Source organism: Phragmites australis, chromosome 10, assembly GCF_958298935.1.
Source record: "Phragmites australis chromosome 10, lpPhrAust1.1, whole genome shotgun sequence".
Lineage (NCBI taxonomy): Eukaryota > Viridiplantae > Streptophyta > Magnoliopsida > Poales > Poaceae > Phragmites > Phragmites australis.
Genome location: NC_084930.1, coordinates 12,607,260 through 12,626,870, shown reverse-complemented (window position 1 = coordinate 12,626,870; position 19,611 = coordinate 12,607,260). Strand labels below are relative to the sequence as shown.

The following is a 19,611-nucleotide window of genomic DNA, read 5'->3' as shown; positions in this document are numbered from 1 at the left end:
AACCACTCAAGATTCCATCCATCTTGACCTAACCAACTGATCACCTCAACCAAGGTTGAACAACAAACACCTCAACAGTGGCTCCCGCCGCCAAAGTTGAACTAAAAACTAACAACCTCAATCACGATTTCCACCATCGTGACTGACCCACACCTCAACTATGGTTCCCATCACCACAGTTGACCACACTAACTAAACCATCAAGTTATAGTTATGGTAGGTTTTCTATACCACTCATGGCCGTGAGCACAGCTGAATATTCAGTTTTAACTTTGCAGAGGTTGTACATTACCCACAAGTTGTGATTTCATCACCCGTTTGCTTTTCTTGGGTGGTAATGGATTCCCACATCAAAATTCTTGATCAGCACTAGCTATCTTTGTCGCCTCAAGTTCAGATCCGTTTTGGGACGAATATATACTTAAGCCCTTATGATCTGTATATATGTTACTACCGCTAATTCCATATCATGAGTTAGATAATTCTTCTCATGAGTCATTAACTGTCTTGAAGCGTACGCTACCGCTTGCCCTTCTTGTATCAAAACACATTCAAGACCTTATCGAGATGCATACAATATATATTGAAGTTCTTCTGGTTATCCGGCAACACTAGCATTGGGGTTGTAGCTAAACTTTCTTAAGCTCATTGAAACTTGCTTCACAAATGTTTGTCCCTTCATACCTCTTTTCCTTCCTTAGCAACTCTATTAGTGGCTTGACTAACTTTGAGAATCCTTTTGTGAAGCGACGGTAATATCCTACTAGACTAAAGAAACTCCTTACTTTGGTAACGCTGGCGGGTGATTTCCAATTTAGCACATCTTTCACCTTACTTGGGTCTACTACAGCTCCTCTGGCAGATAGAATATGTCTGAGAAATAGCACCTTTGTTAACCAGAACTCTCACTTGCTGAACTTAGCTTACAGTTGATGCTCTCTAAGCTTTTCTCAAGATTTTTTTAGGTGATCCTCGTGTTCTTCTTCACTCTTAAAGTAAATTAGTATGTCATCATTGAAAAATACCCCAAAATTATCCAAATACTCCATGAAAACTTTATTCATGATGTACAAAAAATAAGTCAAGACGTTGGTCAATCCATATGACATGACCACAAGCTCATGTAATCCATATCGAGTGATAAGTGTTGTTTTGGGCATATCCAATGCTCCAATCTTCAACTGATGATAACTTAATCGTAGGTCTATCCTTGAGAAACTCGAGCTTCTGTAAGTTGATCAAATGAATCCTCAATCCTTGGTATAGGACATTTGTTCTTAATGGTAATGCTTTACAATCTATGTGCAACCTTTGGCTTCCATCTTTCTTCAAGCAATGCATTAGAGAATTCTCAGTCTGTTTAAACATGCTGCAATGTTGATTCTTCCATTCATATTAGTATTGTCCTCTCTATTGTTGATCTGTCTGCCATAAGCTTGTCCTTAACTCCTTCTCCGTTAACCAGGGTGACTACCCATCTAGTACACTCAAACTCTCCTTTGAACTTTGCTTCTAAATCCTTTCCAAAGATAACAGGTTCTTAGATTGCCAGATTTGCAGAGAAATCTAACCTCCTTATTTAAGATTTTCCTTAAGGCAAAAAGTCCAATTCTCATTTCTCCACCCGTTGAACTTATTCTATAGTCATTGACTAATTTAACTCCTTACATTCAATTATGGAACTTCTCCCCTATCATAGTGATTGCTTCTTCTCAACAGTTCTTGCTCCAAGCATCCGTAGATAGTGATATAGTGGTATGGGAGAATGTTAGCAGCTTTGTACTCATAAACTTCTCTCTCAGTTTGATTTGGTTGATGGGCATATGACTGTGGCTGCAGTTAAGACTGCGACAGTTGTCGACTATTGGTCATTGTCTCTGACACTCCTTGTGGGATCTGAGTCTGCATCACCACAAGTTGCTTTATGCTCTTTAGAAGTGAAGCATAGTTGTTGTTGTTCATGGAGTTGCTCCTTGTGCTCACCATTTGGTTTAGGTTGGGTCATGGGCTAGGTATAGGGACATGTTTTTTTTCTGTTTTCTTTTTTGAAGAGGGAAGGATTGAGAAATCTTGATTTTCAACACTCTGGTTGGTTCATTTATTATCTTTATTTTACTAACTTCTAAGATGTGGTTGCAGACAAGGTGCTCACAGGCGGTCCTGCAGCCAACATCTAACACTCATAAACAAGACCAAGAGAAGCCACAAACAGCAAAAATGACCTAAAATGTTCACTACGTGATCATTGGCTTTAAGGTCTAGCATGAACTCCTGAAAGTACGGGTATCTAGGGCATAACCCAAAGATGAGTTGCTTTTGAATTCTAAGATGATAATGCCAGAAGCTGAGAAAGTTTATCTTCAAATCCTTATTGCTCTAGATAGGGAGTGGTGGTGGTGGGGCTCCATCCAGTTGGTGTTCTTATATTTTCCTCTTCTGTGCAATTGTTCCTCACATTTGAGTAAGTAGATTTTGGACTCCCGTGGGATGGTATCTCCTCAAGTCTTCAAGACGTCATTCTTCCATAAAGCAGTAGCAACATAGCTCCGGCTTCCTAGGTGTAAAGAGGGTCAGGTAAGTGAAAGAAGGACTGGGAAGAGGAATCTTCAAACATATCTTTTAAGATTCCATGTTTCTCTTATTTTAGGGCCGTCCAGACTATCTAGGGTTGTATTCTAGGTCGATGTAGCTCTAATACCACCTCTTTCAAAACCGGTCCAAAGAAACTGATCAATCTCATCTATGTGCTGAGCCCAGAAATCAGTCCCAACACAAAGTGACTTTATTGAAGATAATCATTACAATATTCATACCTTAATCAACAAATCGTTTTACAAAACACCTCCAAAGTTCGAAGAACCAAATAAAACTCTACAGCGGATCCTAATTGTAGTCTTCATCTTCACTGATAACTCCACAGGGAATATTGACGTAGAACACCTCTCTGATTTCACCTCCTTTGAAGTCTTCCAATTATTTTCCAACTGAGTGTTTTATTATAGCAACTGTGAGTACATATCATACTCAACAAGTTGTGAAGAAAATAGTATGCATATGAAGGCTTTAACAGGAATATGGCTAAATAGCTCTTTTGCATAAAACAATATTTCAGTAAAACAATTTGAAAAACAATAATAGTTTAGTGAATAGCAAATCACCTCAAGATTCCATCCATCTTTGACCTAACCAACTGGTCCTCTCAACCATGGTTCTAACCACCAAGGTTGAACAACAAACACCTCAACCATGGCTCCCACTGCCAAAGTTGAACTACAAACCAACAACCTCAACCATGGTTCCCACCATCATGACTAATCCACACTTCAACTATGATTTCCACCGCCACAGATGACCACACTAACTAAACCATCAAGTTATAATCATGGTAAGTTTTCTATGCCGCTTATGACTGTGAGCACGGCTAAATATTCAGTTTTAACTTTGCAGAGGTTATACGTTACCCACAAGTTGTGATTTCATCACCCGCAAGTGGGTCACTAATGTGGGGAACCGTCCAAACAGTATTCTAATTAATCATCAGGAGAATCATTATTCATAATCACAACCTAAATGGTTAACCAGAATACCAACCCGGTAGTCCTGGCACGTGTTTTGTGCCCAAGATCGGAACACATTCCTTTCCAACATGTACATCACAACATAGCTTAAGAAAGAGTGAGTAATTAAAGTTATATTACAAGTTCTTAAGCATACAACCATTTGCAACAGTTTTCAAAAGAGAAACTACATAGTGGGAGATTAAAACTTTAACAACAACCAAAGAAGAGTGGAGTCATATGTCTTTAGGCTCCACCCCAAAAGCTACGCCTCACCAGAGTAGGATGCACTACTCTTGCCCACCACCTGCATCGGCAGGTACGAAGTAGCCAAAGACCGCCTCACCCTCACCAGTAAGACCTGAAAGCGCAGGCATGAGTACGAAAGTACTCACAAGACTTAAACCATATAGAGCACATATACATAGCTCGACTCCAAGGATTATGCATTGAGTTGTTAGCAAGAGTAGGCTACAAGGTTAACTAAAACATATGCGGTGAGCAACCTAGACGCATATGTGTGAGCATCTATTCTAAACTCAAAAACAACTACCTTTCTACCCTGTAAACCACAACTTGAACATATATGTATAGTAACCATAGTATCTCATCAACAAACTACCAACCAATTCCATCATACCATAACCTTATCCCACATTCTTAAACTCTATGACCGATACAAATGAAACAATAGCATGCTCATGACCGAGAGCGCGGTAATTCGAATTGTTCTTACACCCTGCAGGTGGTACAACTTTACCCACACGACTCGAGGACCATTCGGCTTGTGCTACTCACGAAAGTACACACAAGGGGTACTCGAGTTAACCCTTCTCATACCCAGAACTACCCACTTGCAATGCCCCTGTGGCACTGGGGTTACCGCGAGCGTGTCTTGGACACCTTCGGCTCCCCGCCACCTTGCTTCTCCTTTCCTTTTTCTCTTACGCGTCATAGAGCCACAAGGCAAGTGTCAAGCATGGCATATGATAATCAGCTTACCTTACCATTAGATCAGTATGTGGTGAGTACAAAAAGTGCTAGAGCCAACTGTACCGACATACAGCCTTAAACGATGCAAGTGGTCTATGGGATCCTGGCTCCTCTCCTGAACTACCCAGAGGACTCCTCCTAGGCAGAAGATACCCTTAACACCGCCCACATCTCGCCTCAATCTCACATCTCAACCTCATCTTTGTATCTGTGAACAGTGATTAAGCCCTAGGCTCGCGAACAACGGCAACACCGTCGCTCGACTTCTACCGAGGACCTAAGCATTGCTAAGCATTTCGAATAAACCTTGAAGCAAGACAACAACTATATCATCAAGACTACAAGGATAAGGATTCATCAGTAAGTCAAGGTAGAGATAATGCATCAACATAGGTTCTACCCATATCAGCCGACACTGGACTCAACACATGCAAACATACATAAAGCATAATTTATCAATTTAGACTCCATTTAGTTTGAACAAAGGGTGTAGTATGCTTAGATGCTTGCCTTGCTGCTCCGAGGTTTGCCTGATACTTCCCGAACAGAACTTGCAGAAGTGGTGTGCCTCTGTGTCGCCCTCGATCACACTCGCGTCACGCTCCGGTTCTTCGTTCACTACTGAAGAACGCATGCAATGATGAGCATGAATGACATGCAATGATGGATGCTTCACAGTGCATGACAAGGTGGAGATGCAATGCATCATGACATGAGTTTTAAAGCCTCAAGATTTTCTTAATTTGGATTAATGTTAAGCATCTAATCATTTCCTTGATTAATTAAGCTTAACACAAAGCTTAACCCTTAGGAATTTAATCATCTCTAACATAAGGGTGATTAGTTTTAATGAGTAGGGAATCAATTAATAAGATTTACAAAATTGATTTCATCAATTTTGGAGTTACCAATATTTAATTATGGATTAATGAAGCTCAGGCCTATTTTATTAACCCATGCAATTTAAATACACATTTCATAGCTCACAGTATTTTTAACATGTAGATAATGATCATATAAACCTAGAAAAATTGGTTTCATGATTTTTGGAGCTATATACAATTTTCTATGTATTTTACAAGTTTCAGCCGAATTATGTGTTGAACCAAAATTCAATTTCGCATTTTCTGGAATATCCAAAGTAAAAATAGCCTGGAATCTTTTTTGCACCCAAGCCGAGCTAGCCACGAACACTGACAGTGGGCCCGGGCGCTTTGACTCGGGTCAAAATTGAACCGCGCCAAGGCGGGCCACGGCGGGCGGCACTGGCACGATTCGCCGGCGGCGAACAACGGCGGACTCCGACCAGCCGAGGGTAGCACAAGCATCAGCGCGCCAAGGGGAACCTACCGGTGGTACATGTGGTCGATGGCGAGGTCCAGAGAGCGGTGGCGATGGTGCACGACGGCAGCAACATGATGATGGCCCGGTCCTAGCATGTTGGCGGCGAACGACAGCCCAAACAAGCCGGTCGATGGCACCTATTGCTTCTACGCGTGATGGTGAACACAACGGCGTGATTGGCTACCGATGGGCCCGACTGCGGTTTGGCTGGCGGCGTGCGTGGGGAGGCGGCAGCAGCTTGGCCACCGCGGAGGAGTGCGCCGGCGATGCACCAAACAAAAATGGACGCGCGCAAAGGATTCAAGAGGTCGCAAGGAGGCTTACTGAGCAACAGATTCGGGAGGAGGAGGCTCGGAGATGGTGGCTCAATGATGAAGGGGTAGAGACAGGTGCCGGCAACGAAGAAGATGACGGAGCGAGCCTCAATCCGATGAGGAAACACGTCGGTGAAGCTGCACCCGAGCTTCTGGGGACTTGGTCGAGGCGGAGGTGAGCTCGACGGCATGGATTTTGCCGACGATCGGCGTGCTGCTCGGCTGCGCTACGCTGTGGCTCTACTCTTGGCGCACACGAGAGGACGAGGGAGAGGGGGCCGGGGAGGGATAAGGGCGACGCCCATGCCTCTGGCCACCGGTGTCATGCCCAACTTGTTCGGCGATGTGGCCGGCTGCCCAAGTCAACAATTTCAGTGGTGAGAGGCTGTGAGGGCGAAGGGGATGACGGTTGGGACCCCTGAACAGTGACGACCGGAGAAAAAATATCCTCAACACTTTTCTAATTCATTTGGATGTCTTCCTGTGGTCTAAATTTTGTGGAACAAATTTTGTGTGAAACTATAATTCTTGTGCAACCCATTTTAACTTATTTAACCCCAATAGACTGAGCCAATTTCCAATTAAAATTCACCAAAGATACAAGCTTTTCTAAATTGTGGTAAATTTTATGCCTTCAAGATAATTCCCAAAAATTTGGGAAAATTCATTTATATTCTTCACATGGCATGGACTAATTTCTAAAGTTGTTTCTAGCCCTATGTTGTATAGCAACTTTGTGGGATGCTTCACAAAGCACCATTTAATATTGACTTTAACCATTTATGTTTAATTTAATTGCAAGCCAAAACTTGCTCAAAACAATAAACATGATGCTAATAATGCTCGTTAATGCTTAATGACTTGATTAATAATTTTTTGGCTGTCACAACTAAGTCCCCATTTTGCCGGTGCTGATTAGGCACACTGCATACTACCAAGGTGTGTGGCGAGGAGATCACTACAAAACCTTTACAATGCCCCTCTCAGCACATGTCTACCCGCTAAGGTTTCATTGTCGTGTGATTTCACCTCAACAATGGAAGCCCCCTCTTGCGCCTTTTGGATTCCAAGACATCATCCATTCATTGCTCTTCTATCTAGTCTACACTATGTTGGCTACACTCGTCCCATAACAGGCTTGTGGTTGTACTGTAAACACAGAAAAGTCACCCCATGAACCGGTCCTTATATGTGAGCAAGACTACCACTTTCCCAACCATATATCCCATCATACCAACTGCTCAAATCCCTATACATGTTGCTACAAAAATTATTTCATCATATTTTATCATTGTTGCATAGGACCATTATCAAGTTCGTGAAACAATTATCATGATTACCATCCCAAAGCAAGGCTAAGCATCATCTACCATTCCATAACCCAAACAATACTAAGGCGACAAGGATGATAAGGGAAAACTAGGGTAAAACCTAACACTTGGGATTCCCTACATATTATTAGCACGCATGTTTATAAAATAAAACATTATAAATTGGAATAAATATGATCAAGAACACAACTTGCCTTCACTCGACTCTGTTAGGTCTTCAGCGAAGTCTTGGTCTTGAAGTCCTTCTAGCTCCTTCAAAACGTTAGCGTCTACTCACGAAAATAAGCAAAAATACAACACATAAACATCAAGATCTAAAAAGAACCAAATATCACACAACAAACATCATCACATACAAGATCACACTTTTCCGGACAATCCAACGAAAGAACGGGACAAAACGAAGCTACGGTTAGCAAGTTACGATTTTCTAAAGATCAAACAGGACTAAAAAGATTAACTATAGATGAAATTATGTTTTAAAGAATTTTCTAGTATTTTTTTTCAAAGTCATCTATGATTTTCTAGGATTTTCTAGGTTTTTTCCTTGAATTTATTAGCATTACTCTAATTATTAAACTATGTAAAACATTAAACATAATTAAATAACATTATAGAAACATTAATAAACATTAATAAAACTATTTCAGATTTTATCCTATTTATGAAATTGTTTTTATTCTAGCACACATTATTTAAACCATAGAAAGAAAAATATTACACATAATTAACAAACATTTATTTGAATGATAAAACCATAACAAAATTAAATAACATTATAAAACACTATGAACATCATGAAAGCTTTTTTACAACTGTTTACCCTAATTTCAATTATTTTTATTATGAAAAATATATTTGTTGGAATTATTCAAATAAGGAAACATTATAGAATTATAAAACTATATAAAACTACTAAGCAGAATTAAATGAGCCTATAAATCATTATTAAACATTATCAGAAATTAATTTCCTAATATTATTTTTTAGAATTATTTTTATACTGAAAAAATATTTATTACGCAATATTTAGGCTTTATGATGTCAGTACATAATTAAAACAATTAAAAAGAAAAACAAAAGCTGACTTAGCTACTGACTAAGCACTACATGCTGAGGTGGCATGACATGCCAGCGAATCTGCCGACATGGCATCCGATGTGGCAAGGTGAGGTGGCGTACCGGTTGACTGTGTTTATGAGTTGGCGCATGTCGCGCTCAGATTGGTTCACGAAGGGGTATGAGGATCTTTTGATCTTGGCTCATTGTCTCTAATCGGATGGATATCAGTGCAGGGCATTCTTTCAAACGGTGACACGGCAGCGGAGGCAACTCTCAGGGCAGTGCTCGACCGGACTTCCGCCGGAACGGCACTTCGGTGACTAAATCTCCATGGCGAGCGGCAGAACAGAGACACAAGTAAATGGGGAACTCACCTAGGTGCTTATTGAAGCTCGGTGATGGTGCACGGTGGCAAACTTCCTCGGTCTATGTCGTAGGTGGTGCTCTGGTGATGAACGATAGACAAAATTGCCTCAAGAAGCTTCCTTGCGCTTTTGCGGTGCAAGAGAACTCTTCAGCTGTGGTGACCGAACTTCGGTGTACGAGATCGATAGTGGTGGCTCTCCTCACCGATGCGGTGGCAAATAACCCTCTCTTGGCGACTCTGGGCTCTAAACCGATGACTTGCTCTGGGATGCTATTTATACCCAGAGGAGATTGAGTTCGTGGGCGACTCAGCTTCTATTTGAACAACGGTGGCACCAACTTGGACTCCAATTTGAACTCCAATCCGTGTAGAGATAAGGTGTACTCAGCGGGAATCCGCAGCTTGGTGAGCTTCTAGAAGTCCTTCTCCATCGTTTGCATGTCAGATTGTCTCCTTAGCCCGCGGCCAGCTCGGTCTTCCATGTTGGCATAGCACAGCGGTGCATGAGAGAGCGAGGGAGAAGTAGGGGCTGGAGGTAGGGGATGAGCAGTAGCCTAGCTGGCGAGGTGGGCTGCGACCCAGAGAAAGAGAGGGGAGGGAAAAGGTGGCAGGCTAGGCTGGATCGGGTCAGAACAGAGAGGAGAGGAGAAGAGAAGTGGTGTTGCGAAAATAGCCCTATTAGGCCATGATTATGATTTTGGTGATTAATGACAACATAGTCAATAGGACTAACATATTTGTCAAGAATATATGCAGTAGGTCTCATGCATACAATACATGAAGAAGCCACCACAGCCGAGACAAAGTTGGACTGAATTGTAGATAGAAAGAGGATAAGTTCACCGGATGCTCCGATGTATAAGTTGATGAAATCACCGGATGAATTCTTGGGTGACACGTGGCTAAAATTGTTAGAAGTGTTACACCGGATGGTCCGGTGCTCTCAGTGTTGAACTCACCGGAGCATATTTGGCAAAGGAGAGAGAGGTTTGAAGACCTCACCGGAAGGTCCGGTGATTAGAGAAGATACATATCTGTCACACCCGGTTTTAATGGATAAAATCAAGTGCGGCTTATGTGTGCCCAGGAAATTCATCACACATAAGGACATCATAGGTAAAGTAACAAAAGCAATACTTTAAGTTACAACCGTTCAACTTTTACATTAAAAACTTCACCTAAACAACTCTATTAGCTAACTGACAACAGACTAAATGACGGCAATGGGACGAAAGCATCGACGACCAAGCACTCCACAAGCACCAACTGGAAGACACAATCCTAGAACATCAGGTTGTCGTCTTGGAAATCTTGAAAGTACTCCATTGAGCAGCATATGTAGTGTGGGAGATAGCAAGGGTGAGCACATAGAGTACTCAACAAGTGTGGAAAAATAATGACATGTAAGCTTTCAACAAAAACAAACTAACACATGTTATATTTGCGTAAATGCGAGTAAAGAAAAGATATTTATACTCAAAAGCATGAAGCAGTTATTAAATGATTGTAACCCATTCAGTCTAACACCCAGCATACAAGGCTCCCCACCTACATACCATAACCATCTAGTACTTCCTGTACTATAATAAAAACCACAACCAAACCCATATCCAAAACCAACTAATCATGTGAGGATCCAAGTCTCTAATGATCGTGAGCACGGCTGATATATCAGATTTTACACTTTGCAGAGGTTGTCCAGCTTTCCTCATGAGTCAGTGAATTCTTTGTTGTCGTGTTCACGAAACACATAACACACGCCAGTGGTATGCTGTCAAGAAATCACTGAATAATATTTTCCACTAACCAGAGCCTAATCCAATATACATCTGCCCACTAGGTTTCACTGCCAGGGTTTACGCGAGTCTAACTCCTACCCAAAAGCCCCCTTTTGTGCTAACACAACACACACTGGATATACGCTAACTAGTATGTCACGCCTTACCCATATCAGCCTTGTGGTTGGTACATTACTTCTTGGATTATCGCTCCATGAACCAGTCCTTACTAAGGTTATTTGAGCAAATACTAAACCAACAACATAACCATGACAACTATCACCAACGTTCTTATGCTCAAGGCCTAAGGTTCCATATTTCTAAACCATTAACAAGTTAACCACCATTGTTGCATATGTTCATCAGTCAAGATTATAATACTTTCCAGTATCCCAAAATCATGACTAAGCAATCCACTCACCAAAGATACTTAACCATAAACCATCTAGGTTTTAAGAGATGATAAGAGAAAATCTAGGGAAAACCCTAACATAGGCAGGGTTTTGGTTACCGACCGGAGCTCGTTTACTGAGCTCCGCCGGTAACCAAAAATTCATGATTACGGCGGTTACCGGTCAAATTTTCAAAAAAAATTCAGACAAAATTATTTGAATAAATTTGAAATTTGGGGGAAAAATCGCGATTTTACCTGCAACCGGTCCACCGGTTACCGAGCGGTTTTTGTGATTTATCGAGCGGTTTTCTCAAACTTTCTGCATTGTCTAACCACTCTGTTTTGTCGGTAACCGCTTAGTTTTCTCGATTTTCAGTGAGTTCAACAAAAAATCCAAAAATTATCTCAATCTTATAAAATAATAACTAATTCATCTGAGCTTCAAATCAAGTAAAACAAATTTTGTTGGTTTCCTTGTAACATGATCTACATGATAAAAGTATTTATACTAATAAAAAAGTTCAAAATTTTATGTGAGAAAATATATTTGTTAAACCAAGTTAAATGCATAGTTTACTCTTTGCTAATCCAAAAATCATGAAACTAATTTTGTTAGTCTTCTTACATGATCCTATGTCTTTTAAAAATACATTAACTCATGAATTAATTATTGTAACATGCAGGATTGTGTAAATGTGTTGCGACTAGATTAATTCATAACTGACCCATCACACCTCCAAAATTAGTGAAACCACTTTTATTAGTTTATTTATACTATTATTTACGTAGGAAAAATAATAGTAGACATGAAAAAGTTAATTACAGTGATGTTTCTTAACATATTCACTTTATGCTTGTGAACTTTGTAAAAATCATAGAGAAATTAATAAAACACTAAATAAAGTGAGTTAATAACTGAGTCGCACGCTTCAACTTTTTTATTCTTTTAAACTTCCTGAATATGATGCAAACGACATTATTTGTGAAAATATTTTTCACAAAAGGTCTTAGAATTGTGTCTAGTTTTTTTAAGATTTGTTTTTGAATTTTTTTGAATTTATTTATTTTTTTGGAATTTTTTTGAATTCAAATTCGGTTACCGTTCGGTTTTTGAAATCGAGCCGGACCGAGATGGCCGGTTATCGCTATTTTTTCTCTGTAACCGTCGAATTTTTGAACCCTGAACATAGGTGACTACACATCATATTGACAGACACTGCATGCAATTTTATAAAATAAAACAGTTTAAATCATATGATCAAGATGATCAAGGACATTTGTCTTCTCTTTGCTGCTGCTCAGTGTACTCTAACTCTTGATCTTGATGTTCCTAAAATTGATCCGAGGCGTTGTCGATTAATCGTATAATTACCGATAAAGCACACAAACAAACCATACTAAGAACAAAGCACAAAACAAAATAATAACAAGACAAAACCTATACAGAAAGATAGAGCTCGAAGAAACTAATTTAACGGTGCAAAAAATCAGTGAAAAAGGAGCTACGACGCAAAAGATATGCTAAAAACAGTTTTAGGTTTATTTTATAAAATAAAATAATTTATTTGTAATTAATAGAAAGTCTAGGGACCATTTTGTAAAAATAGAGGAACCTATTTGTACTTTTAGAAAAGTTTAAAGACTAAAGTGTAAAAAGATATTGGCTCTTTTGTAATTACAGAAAAGTTTGGGAAGGCACAATTTTTGTTGGATTTAAATACCATAATGGAGCTGACATCTAAATTTTCCAACCCAAGCTGAAATTTTAAAGCGTAGTAATAGGAACAACCAAAAATAAGACAACGAAACACCCAAATCCGTACAGGCTCCATCTAGGAAATCACTAATCGATCATACCCTAGCATGGACTGGGCAAACTTGCATGGGGCGACTGAAGAGGGGGACACCGGAGACCGCAGATAGCAGAGCTTCTACCCCTAGTGGGGGAGGGGGTGAAAAGGACCTGCTGGACGGTGGAGGAGTCGGCGGAAGGAAGCGTTGAGGAGAGGGGCGGCAGACCAGCAATGCAACGATGAAGCCCGAGACATCAAGGAGAGGAGCGGCGGAGCGAGCTGGTGAGGTAGCCGTAGACGCTGAGGGGCAAGGCGGGCGGTGGAACCGAGGAGTCGCCGCGTCCAATATTGGAGAAAGGGGAAATTTTTCGTTTCAATTTGGTGGAGACGTACGGTCGCGGTAGGGATGACCAATAGCAGTGACTGAGGGCAAAAGATGATGTCAACTTTATCTTCTCTTATAGATTAGTCAAATAACCATTCATTTTAAAGGACGTGGCTAACGCTTGCACGTGCGTCTATTTGCATGTCCGTCTGCACACTCTCTATTAGGAAACAAATCCTGATTAGTAGGCTTCCTAATTAGGCCACGTACTCAATGCAACCTAGTGCACAAATCGAACACGAAAAGCCCCACCCGACGCGCTTCGTCTCAGTTCCCGGGCCCACCCCAGTCTCCCAACCCCGCATGCCTCCTCCCTGGAGCAAGAGGCGGAGGCGATCTGTAGCTTTCAAATCGCCATTGCCGCACAGGAAGAACTAGAAATTCTTCTAGATCACCATTGCTTCCTGGAGCAACAGGTATGCATTTGCCTATCTGATTGGCCATCTGATTGCTTTTTTTTTTTGCAGAAAAAAGAGCCCTTAATGTTGATTAAATGCAGATCTAAACATAAACTTGCTAATAAATGCATAACTCAGAAGAGACAGAAAAATTGCCTATATAAGCACATATGTATCAAATTGGATATAGCAAGATGATGCTAGTTTTGATCCCCTAGTGCTATGCATCACAGATCAATATTAAAATCTATTTTCCTAACAACACAACACATTAATACTGTAGATCTGTTTTTCAGATCTGAACATCAAGTCAAATTGTCTCAATTCATATGCATGATAGATTAACATGCAAGTTTTCACAGCACATAAATCTGGGCACAAGTTCAAAAGGCTGCCTCACATATTTCTAACCATATATCTACACATATTCACATATCTAACCTTAGCTGCGCATAGCACTGTACTTTGAACTAGATGAGAAAGCAAATGCACAGATCACGTAATATAGTTTTGAACTACCAAAAAGCAAACATAACCGAAATTTGCACAATTTTACTTGATCCCAAATGAGTAGATTCTTTTTCTTGCATAATGCATATACAACAAGCATTGCAGTGACTATTTTGAGTACCCGCATTGCAAATAGAGAAAAATAAGGGTGTGTGAGCAAGTAACTTTGCAATCTACCTACTTAATTGCCAAACATGTTTATCAGTTCATAAAAATATGCTTCTCCAACCCACTTAAGTAGTCTAACTTGATCACCAGATTTGCCTGACAATGAGTGCAAGCAGCAGCAGAAAAGTTCCAAATCTTGGAGTAGGTTGTTGGTCCATTTTACTTTCTCTAGGGCAGTAGCCAGTAGGGGATAGATGAGCAGATGAAAGAAAGAACCTGTACTCCACATTTAATAAGCTGAACAATTAATGAAGCAGGCTAAATCTCTGGTGGTTTAGACTTGTTAGTTATTAAAATATTGCTTCTTCAGATATTTAATAAGATGAACAAAGTAGATTTACCTCACAGATACCACAGGTATGCATTCATAGATCGCATAGCAATATCTCAGAGTAAGAAACACACATCAGATCTGATTTGGACACTAGAATTACCTTACTGCTGGCTGTTGCTTTGCATAAAACACAAAAGTGCTCCCTGAAAAAACAAAAAACAATACAGAGTTCAATATTTCTGTAGCATCTCGTTCCCACACAAATGCACAAATGTTAAAAAAAAGAAGCAAACATGTGAGTTGATACTGTTGTACATATGTCATTCAATTCTGGTTTTATGTTTCATTTCCATGTAGGAACCAACAAAAAAAAGAAGTGATACAAGATGGATTTGAATGTACTACCCTCTAATGTTGACTTTGATTTCATTTTTGGAGCTAACATAGATATGTCTACAAACAATCCAACCTTTTGCACTCAGGTGGATCCTGTTGAGCAGCGATGTGCTCCGAGCGTTTCAGAGGTTAGAATGCCACTTGAAGATACACTTATCCTATACGCTTATGCAACTCATTGTGTATATGCTTATGCAACCTATTGCATATATGGTTATACAACATATGCTTTTACATACTTTTATATTTTGCTTGTACCTTTTGAAAATATGCTTCTGCAAAGGAGAAAATATGGTTATACAACACAAATTTTGCTTCTTTTTCATTACATATATACTTATGCAACTCATTCCATATATGCTTATGTAACATGTGCTTCTAACTACTATTACATTTTGCTTATACCTTTTGAAAATATGCTTCTACATACTATTAAATTTTGCACTCAGGTGGATCCTGTGGACCAGCGAGATGCTCCTAGCATTTCAGAGGTTAGGTTGTCACTTGAAGAGACACACTTAGAAGAAATTCAGCAAGTTGTTCATAACACAGAATTGGCTGGTGGTCAATCTGGTACATAAGGTCTTTTTTCAGAAGCTGTTGAGGCAGAAGTGTGGTCTACACCTCAAGGGCCACACAATGGAATGACATTCAGCACTCTATTAGAAGCAAAAGAGTACTACAATTCATATGCTAAAAGAATTGGCTTCTCAATCAGGACCAACACATCACGCAGATCAGCATTTACAAAAGAGGTAGAAAAGGTACAATTTGTTTGCAACAAAGAAAGTAAAGGGAAGAAAAGTAAATCTGAAGAACAAATTGATGAGCTTATATATGATTCTGATGATGATTCTAATTCTGATCAAGAGGGGGTGCTGAGATGCCAGTAGAAGGAGAAGAAGACAGGAAGCATAACAAAAAGAGTGCTGGCATCAAAAGGAAGAGGGAAAAAATGAAGTGTACACAATGCAAAGAAAGAATGGTTGTGAAACTCATTGGTGCTAGGTGGCATGTGATTTATTTCATATCTGAGCACAATCATGCACTCATTACCAAGCCTTCACTGACAAAATTCCTTAGGTCACATAAAAAATTCCTAAAGAAGAGAAAGCCTTTATCTCTTTGTTGCATGGTTGCAAATTAAAAACTGAGCGTGTTATGCAGCTAATGTCTGAATTCTATGGATCTAGGCAACTAGTACCATATGAAGATAAAGATGTGCACAATTTCTGCTCAACACTACGTACAACTGAAAAGTATAAAGATATGCAAGAAACGCTGGAATATTTTGAAGAATTGAAGCAACATGACCCAGATTTTTTTTACAAGTTTAAGTTGGATGATGATTACAGGCTTCAGAACCTATTCTGGATAGATGGTGCAGCAAGGAGGGCGTATGAAACATATCATGACTGTGTGTCTTTTGATACAACATATATGACAAATATGTATGATATGCCCTTTGCACCCTTCATTGGGATAAACAGACATGGTCAATCATTCCAGGTAGGTTGTGCGTTCCTAAGAGATGAAAAGACACCAAGCTTTGTCTGGCTTTTCCAAACATTATTGGGAGCAATGAAAGAGAAAGCTCCGTTGAATATTATTACTGATCAAGATGGTGCTATGAGAAGTGCAATTGAACATGTGTTCCCACTTGCAAATCATAGGAACTGTCGATGGCACATAATGAATAAAGCAGCGGGTACTGTAGGTCCTTTACTTAAGGAAGATAAAGAGTTGGAGGACGAATTCAAGGACTGTATAAACTATAGTGCCATGCCAGAAGAGTTTGAGGCAAAGTGGCAAGCTATGATTCAAAAGCATGGCTTGCAGGACAACAAGCATTTTGGGCATTTGTATAGCATCCGACAGAGTTTTGTGCCAGCGTATTATATGCATTGCTTTTTCCCGTTCCTCCAATCCATGCAAAGAAGTGAAGGTTTTAACGTAGTGTTGAAGTTGTATGTCAGCCCAAACTTATCGATACTGGACTTTGTGAAGCAATACCAGAAGATTCAAGATAAGTGTCTTGTTGCTCAAGATGGGCAGGACTTCAGAACCGATGATAAGACTCGAAACACATGGTCAAAGAACCCTATTGAGAAGCATGCCTCAACTGTGTATACGAAGAACATATTCTACAGATTCTCAAAAGAATTTGAAAAGATCGAAGAGTATTTTGTGCAGCATATAGGTGACTACCAGTTCAGGCTTGTGCCAAATGACAAGTTTGTTGATGGCTATGGCGCTAGGTCATATGATGTGACAGCAATTGAAGAAGAAGAAAGCTACTATTGCGAGTGCAGCAAGTTTGATAGGGATGGCATAATTTGCTGTCACATCATCAAGGTTATGAGCAGATTTGGTGTCAAGAAGCTGCCTAACCGATACATAATGGAAAGGTGGAAGCAACAGGAAATGACTGTTGGCACAAATGCTAATGCAAATCTTCAAGCTGATGTTGGGACTAGTGGTATGCCTTTGCAGAACCAAAAGACAATAAGATTCAGCAATCTTGCCTCCACGCTCACAAAGTTTGCTCGCGAGGGATCAAACTCAGAAGATGCTTATGAAATTGTTACAAAGCACATTGGAATGATGCGATCTGAACTTGAAGATCTAAAGAAGAACAAGAAGAAAAGGACACAGTGTAATGAGATATCAGCTAATACTGCTGCTGGTGCTCTCAATAATCCCAGCACTCCTCATGCTACAAATGCACATATGACTGTAGCTTCTGCACCTTTAACTACTGCAACTTCAGTTGCTGCATCCACAACTGCTATGTCTAGTCATACTGGACTTGGGACTATTGGAACAAATCTACATGATCCTACTATTCCTAGTAATTCAGGAAAAGTAAAGAATCCTCCAAGATTAGTTGTCAAAGGGAGAAAAAAGTCAAAAAGACTATCTAATGTAATGAATTACACAACCAAAGAGGAGGAACCAGTGCAGCATTTGTCACTCTGATAAGCACACAGCTCCCAAGTGTCCGAATAAAATAGAAAAAAGAGTTCCAAATGCAGAAATGCAGCTATTCACATAGCAGATTGTAGAGATATAAACATCAGAATATTAATTTAATTTAATTATGTAATGAACAATGTGTTGCTTTTATTGAACCAAAGTGATTGATGCAGTTTACTTCATATTTGAATATCAGGTTGCTTCTCTGTTTTTGAAAAAATATGCTTGTACCTACTATTATGTTTTACTTTTAAATTTTGTAAATATGCTTCTACATTTTGTAAGCATATCTGAAAACTACTTTTACTTCAACGAGCATGAAGCTACAAACAACATTCAATCAAAACATATAGGCAAAATCATGTCACAGGAAAAAGTATTCAAAAACATTTGTGAGATAAAAGGTGCAGATGGAGAGACAAAGAGAATTGTCATACCACCCTAAAAAGTTACCAAATAATGCACCTAGGGAGTACAAGTTACAGAAAATTTGCTTCTTGTTCATTGCATATATGCTTATGCAACTCATAAAAATGCTCGCACGTCGAATTGAATGAAATAAAAACTAGGAGATTGTAGCAGGTACCTATTCTATTTTTAGCTTGCGCTTCCAATTCATGTTATTTTCAGGGTGGTCGAGCCATTTGTATGTCAGCAACTTACGAATGTTTGGCATATATTCTTCCTTGAATGTAGGTAGGACTCGACCGTCCCAATATTCACAATGCATAAGCATTTGAAATCCATAATCTTGGCCAGGGAAAAAAGCAAATGAATTCGCAATTTGAACAGACAAGAGTAAAATAAAAATAAGATGGAGACATAAGTGATATTATCAACTTACTCATTGGTCTGCAAAGGGACCTGAATGTCTATTACTTCATAGGTGTCTATTTCCTTCTTTGTGTCTGGGTAGAATATTTTCCAGCACTCCTTGATTCGTGATACAAGGGTGGCACAACAACTTGCTAGCTTTTCATCATTTAGAGACCTCAGGGAGTCAAGCATCTCAAAACGCTTTACCCGCAAGTTCAAAACCAAAAGCAAGTAGTGGCCAACTTTTTCATCCAGCCCTTTTGGTGTCCATGTTTGAAGGACAGGGAACAAGACCTATATTGTTTTCTCAAAAACATAAGCAACACAGCTTGGTACATACTGCTTGTACTTAATAATAAAAAAGAAAAAAAATTGAGGCAAGATAGAACAAACCATTTGAAAATGATCCAAATGTTGTATATATCTGTGGAATGCCCTTTTGACTTCAGCGTGGTCTATTTGACCGTCTTGCACGTAAGTCTAGCAAAAAGAAATACAGAGTAAGTGCAAGCTGCATTGTTTCAAAATGATTGAAAAAAATGAAAATGAACACGAGGAGAGAAGGAATGCATGTCATGATATTTTAGGCAAGTTGTAAGTTGGGGTTACTACTAAAAATCAAGTATGGATGATTCTGACTTATGAAAAATATGCATTGTTAAAAAATGTTTCTGTATGTAGTATAAAGCAAATATGTGAGTAATCACAAAAAATGTTTTGCACTTGACTATGTATTGCTTTCAGGGATGCTTTAA

At 39.5% G+C, this 19,611-nt stretch overlaps 1 protein-coding gene across 1 annotated transcript; it reads left to right on the top strand.

Annotated features, from left to right (window-relative positions):
- The first annotated feature begins 16,225 nt into the window (after nt 1-16,225).
- On the top strand, nt 16,226-18,043 carry LOC133930105 (protein FAR1-RELATED SEQUENCE 5-like). Its single transcript, XM_062376805.1, has 2 exons — nt 16,226-16,893; nt 16,987-18,043. The coding sequence occupies exons 1-2, from the start codon at nt 16,226-16,228 to the stop codon at nt 18,041-18,043; spliced, it is 1,725 nt and encodes a 574-aa protein (XP_062232789.1).
- Nucleotides 18,044-19,611: the final 1,568 nt, after the last annotated feature.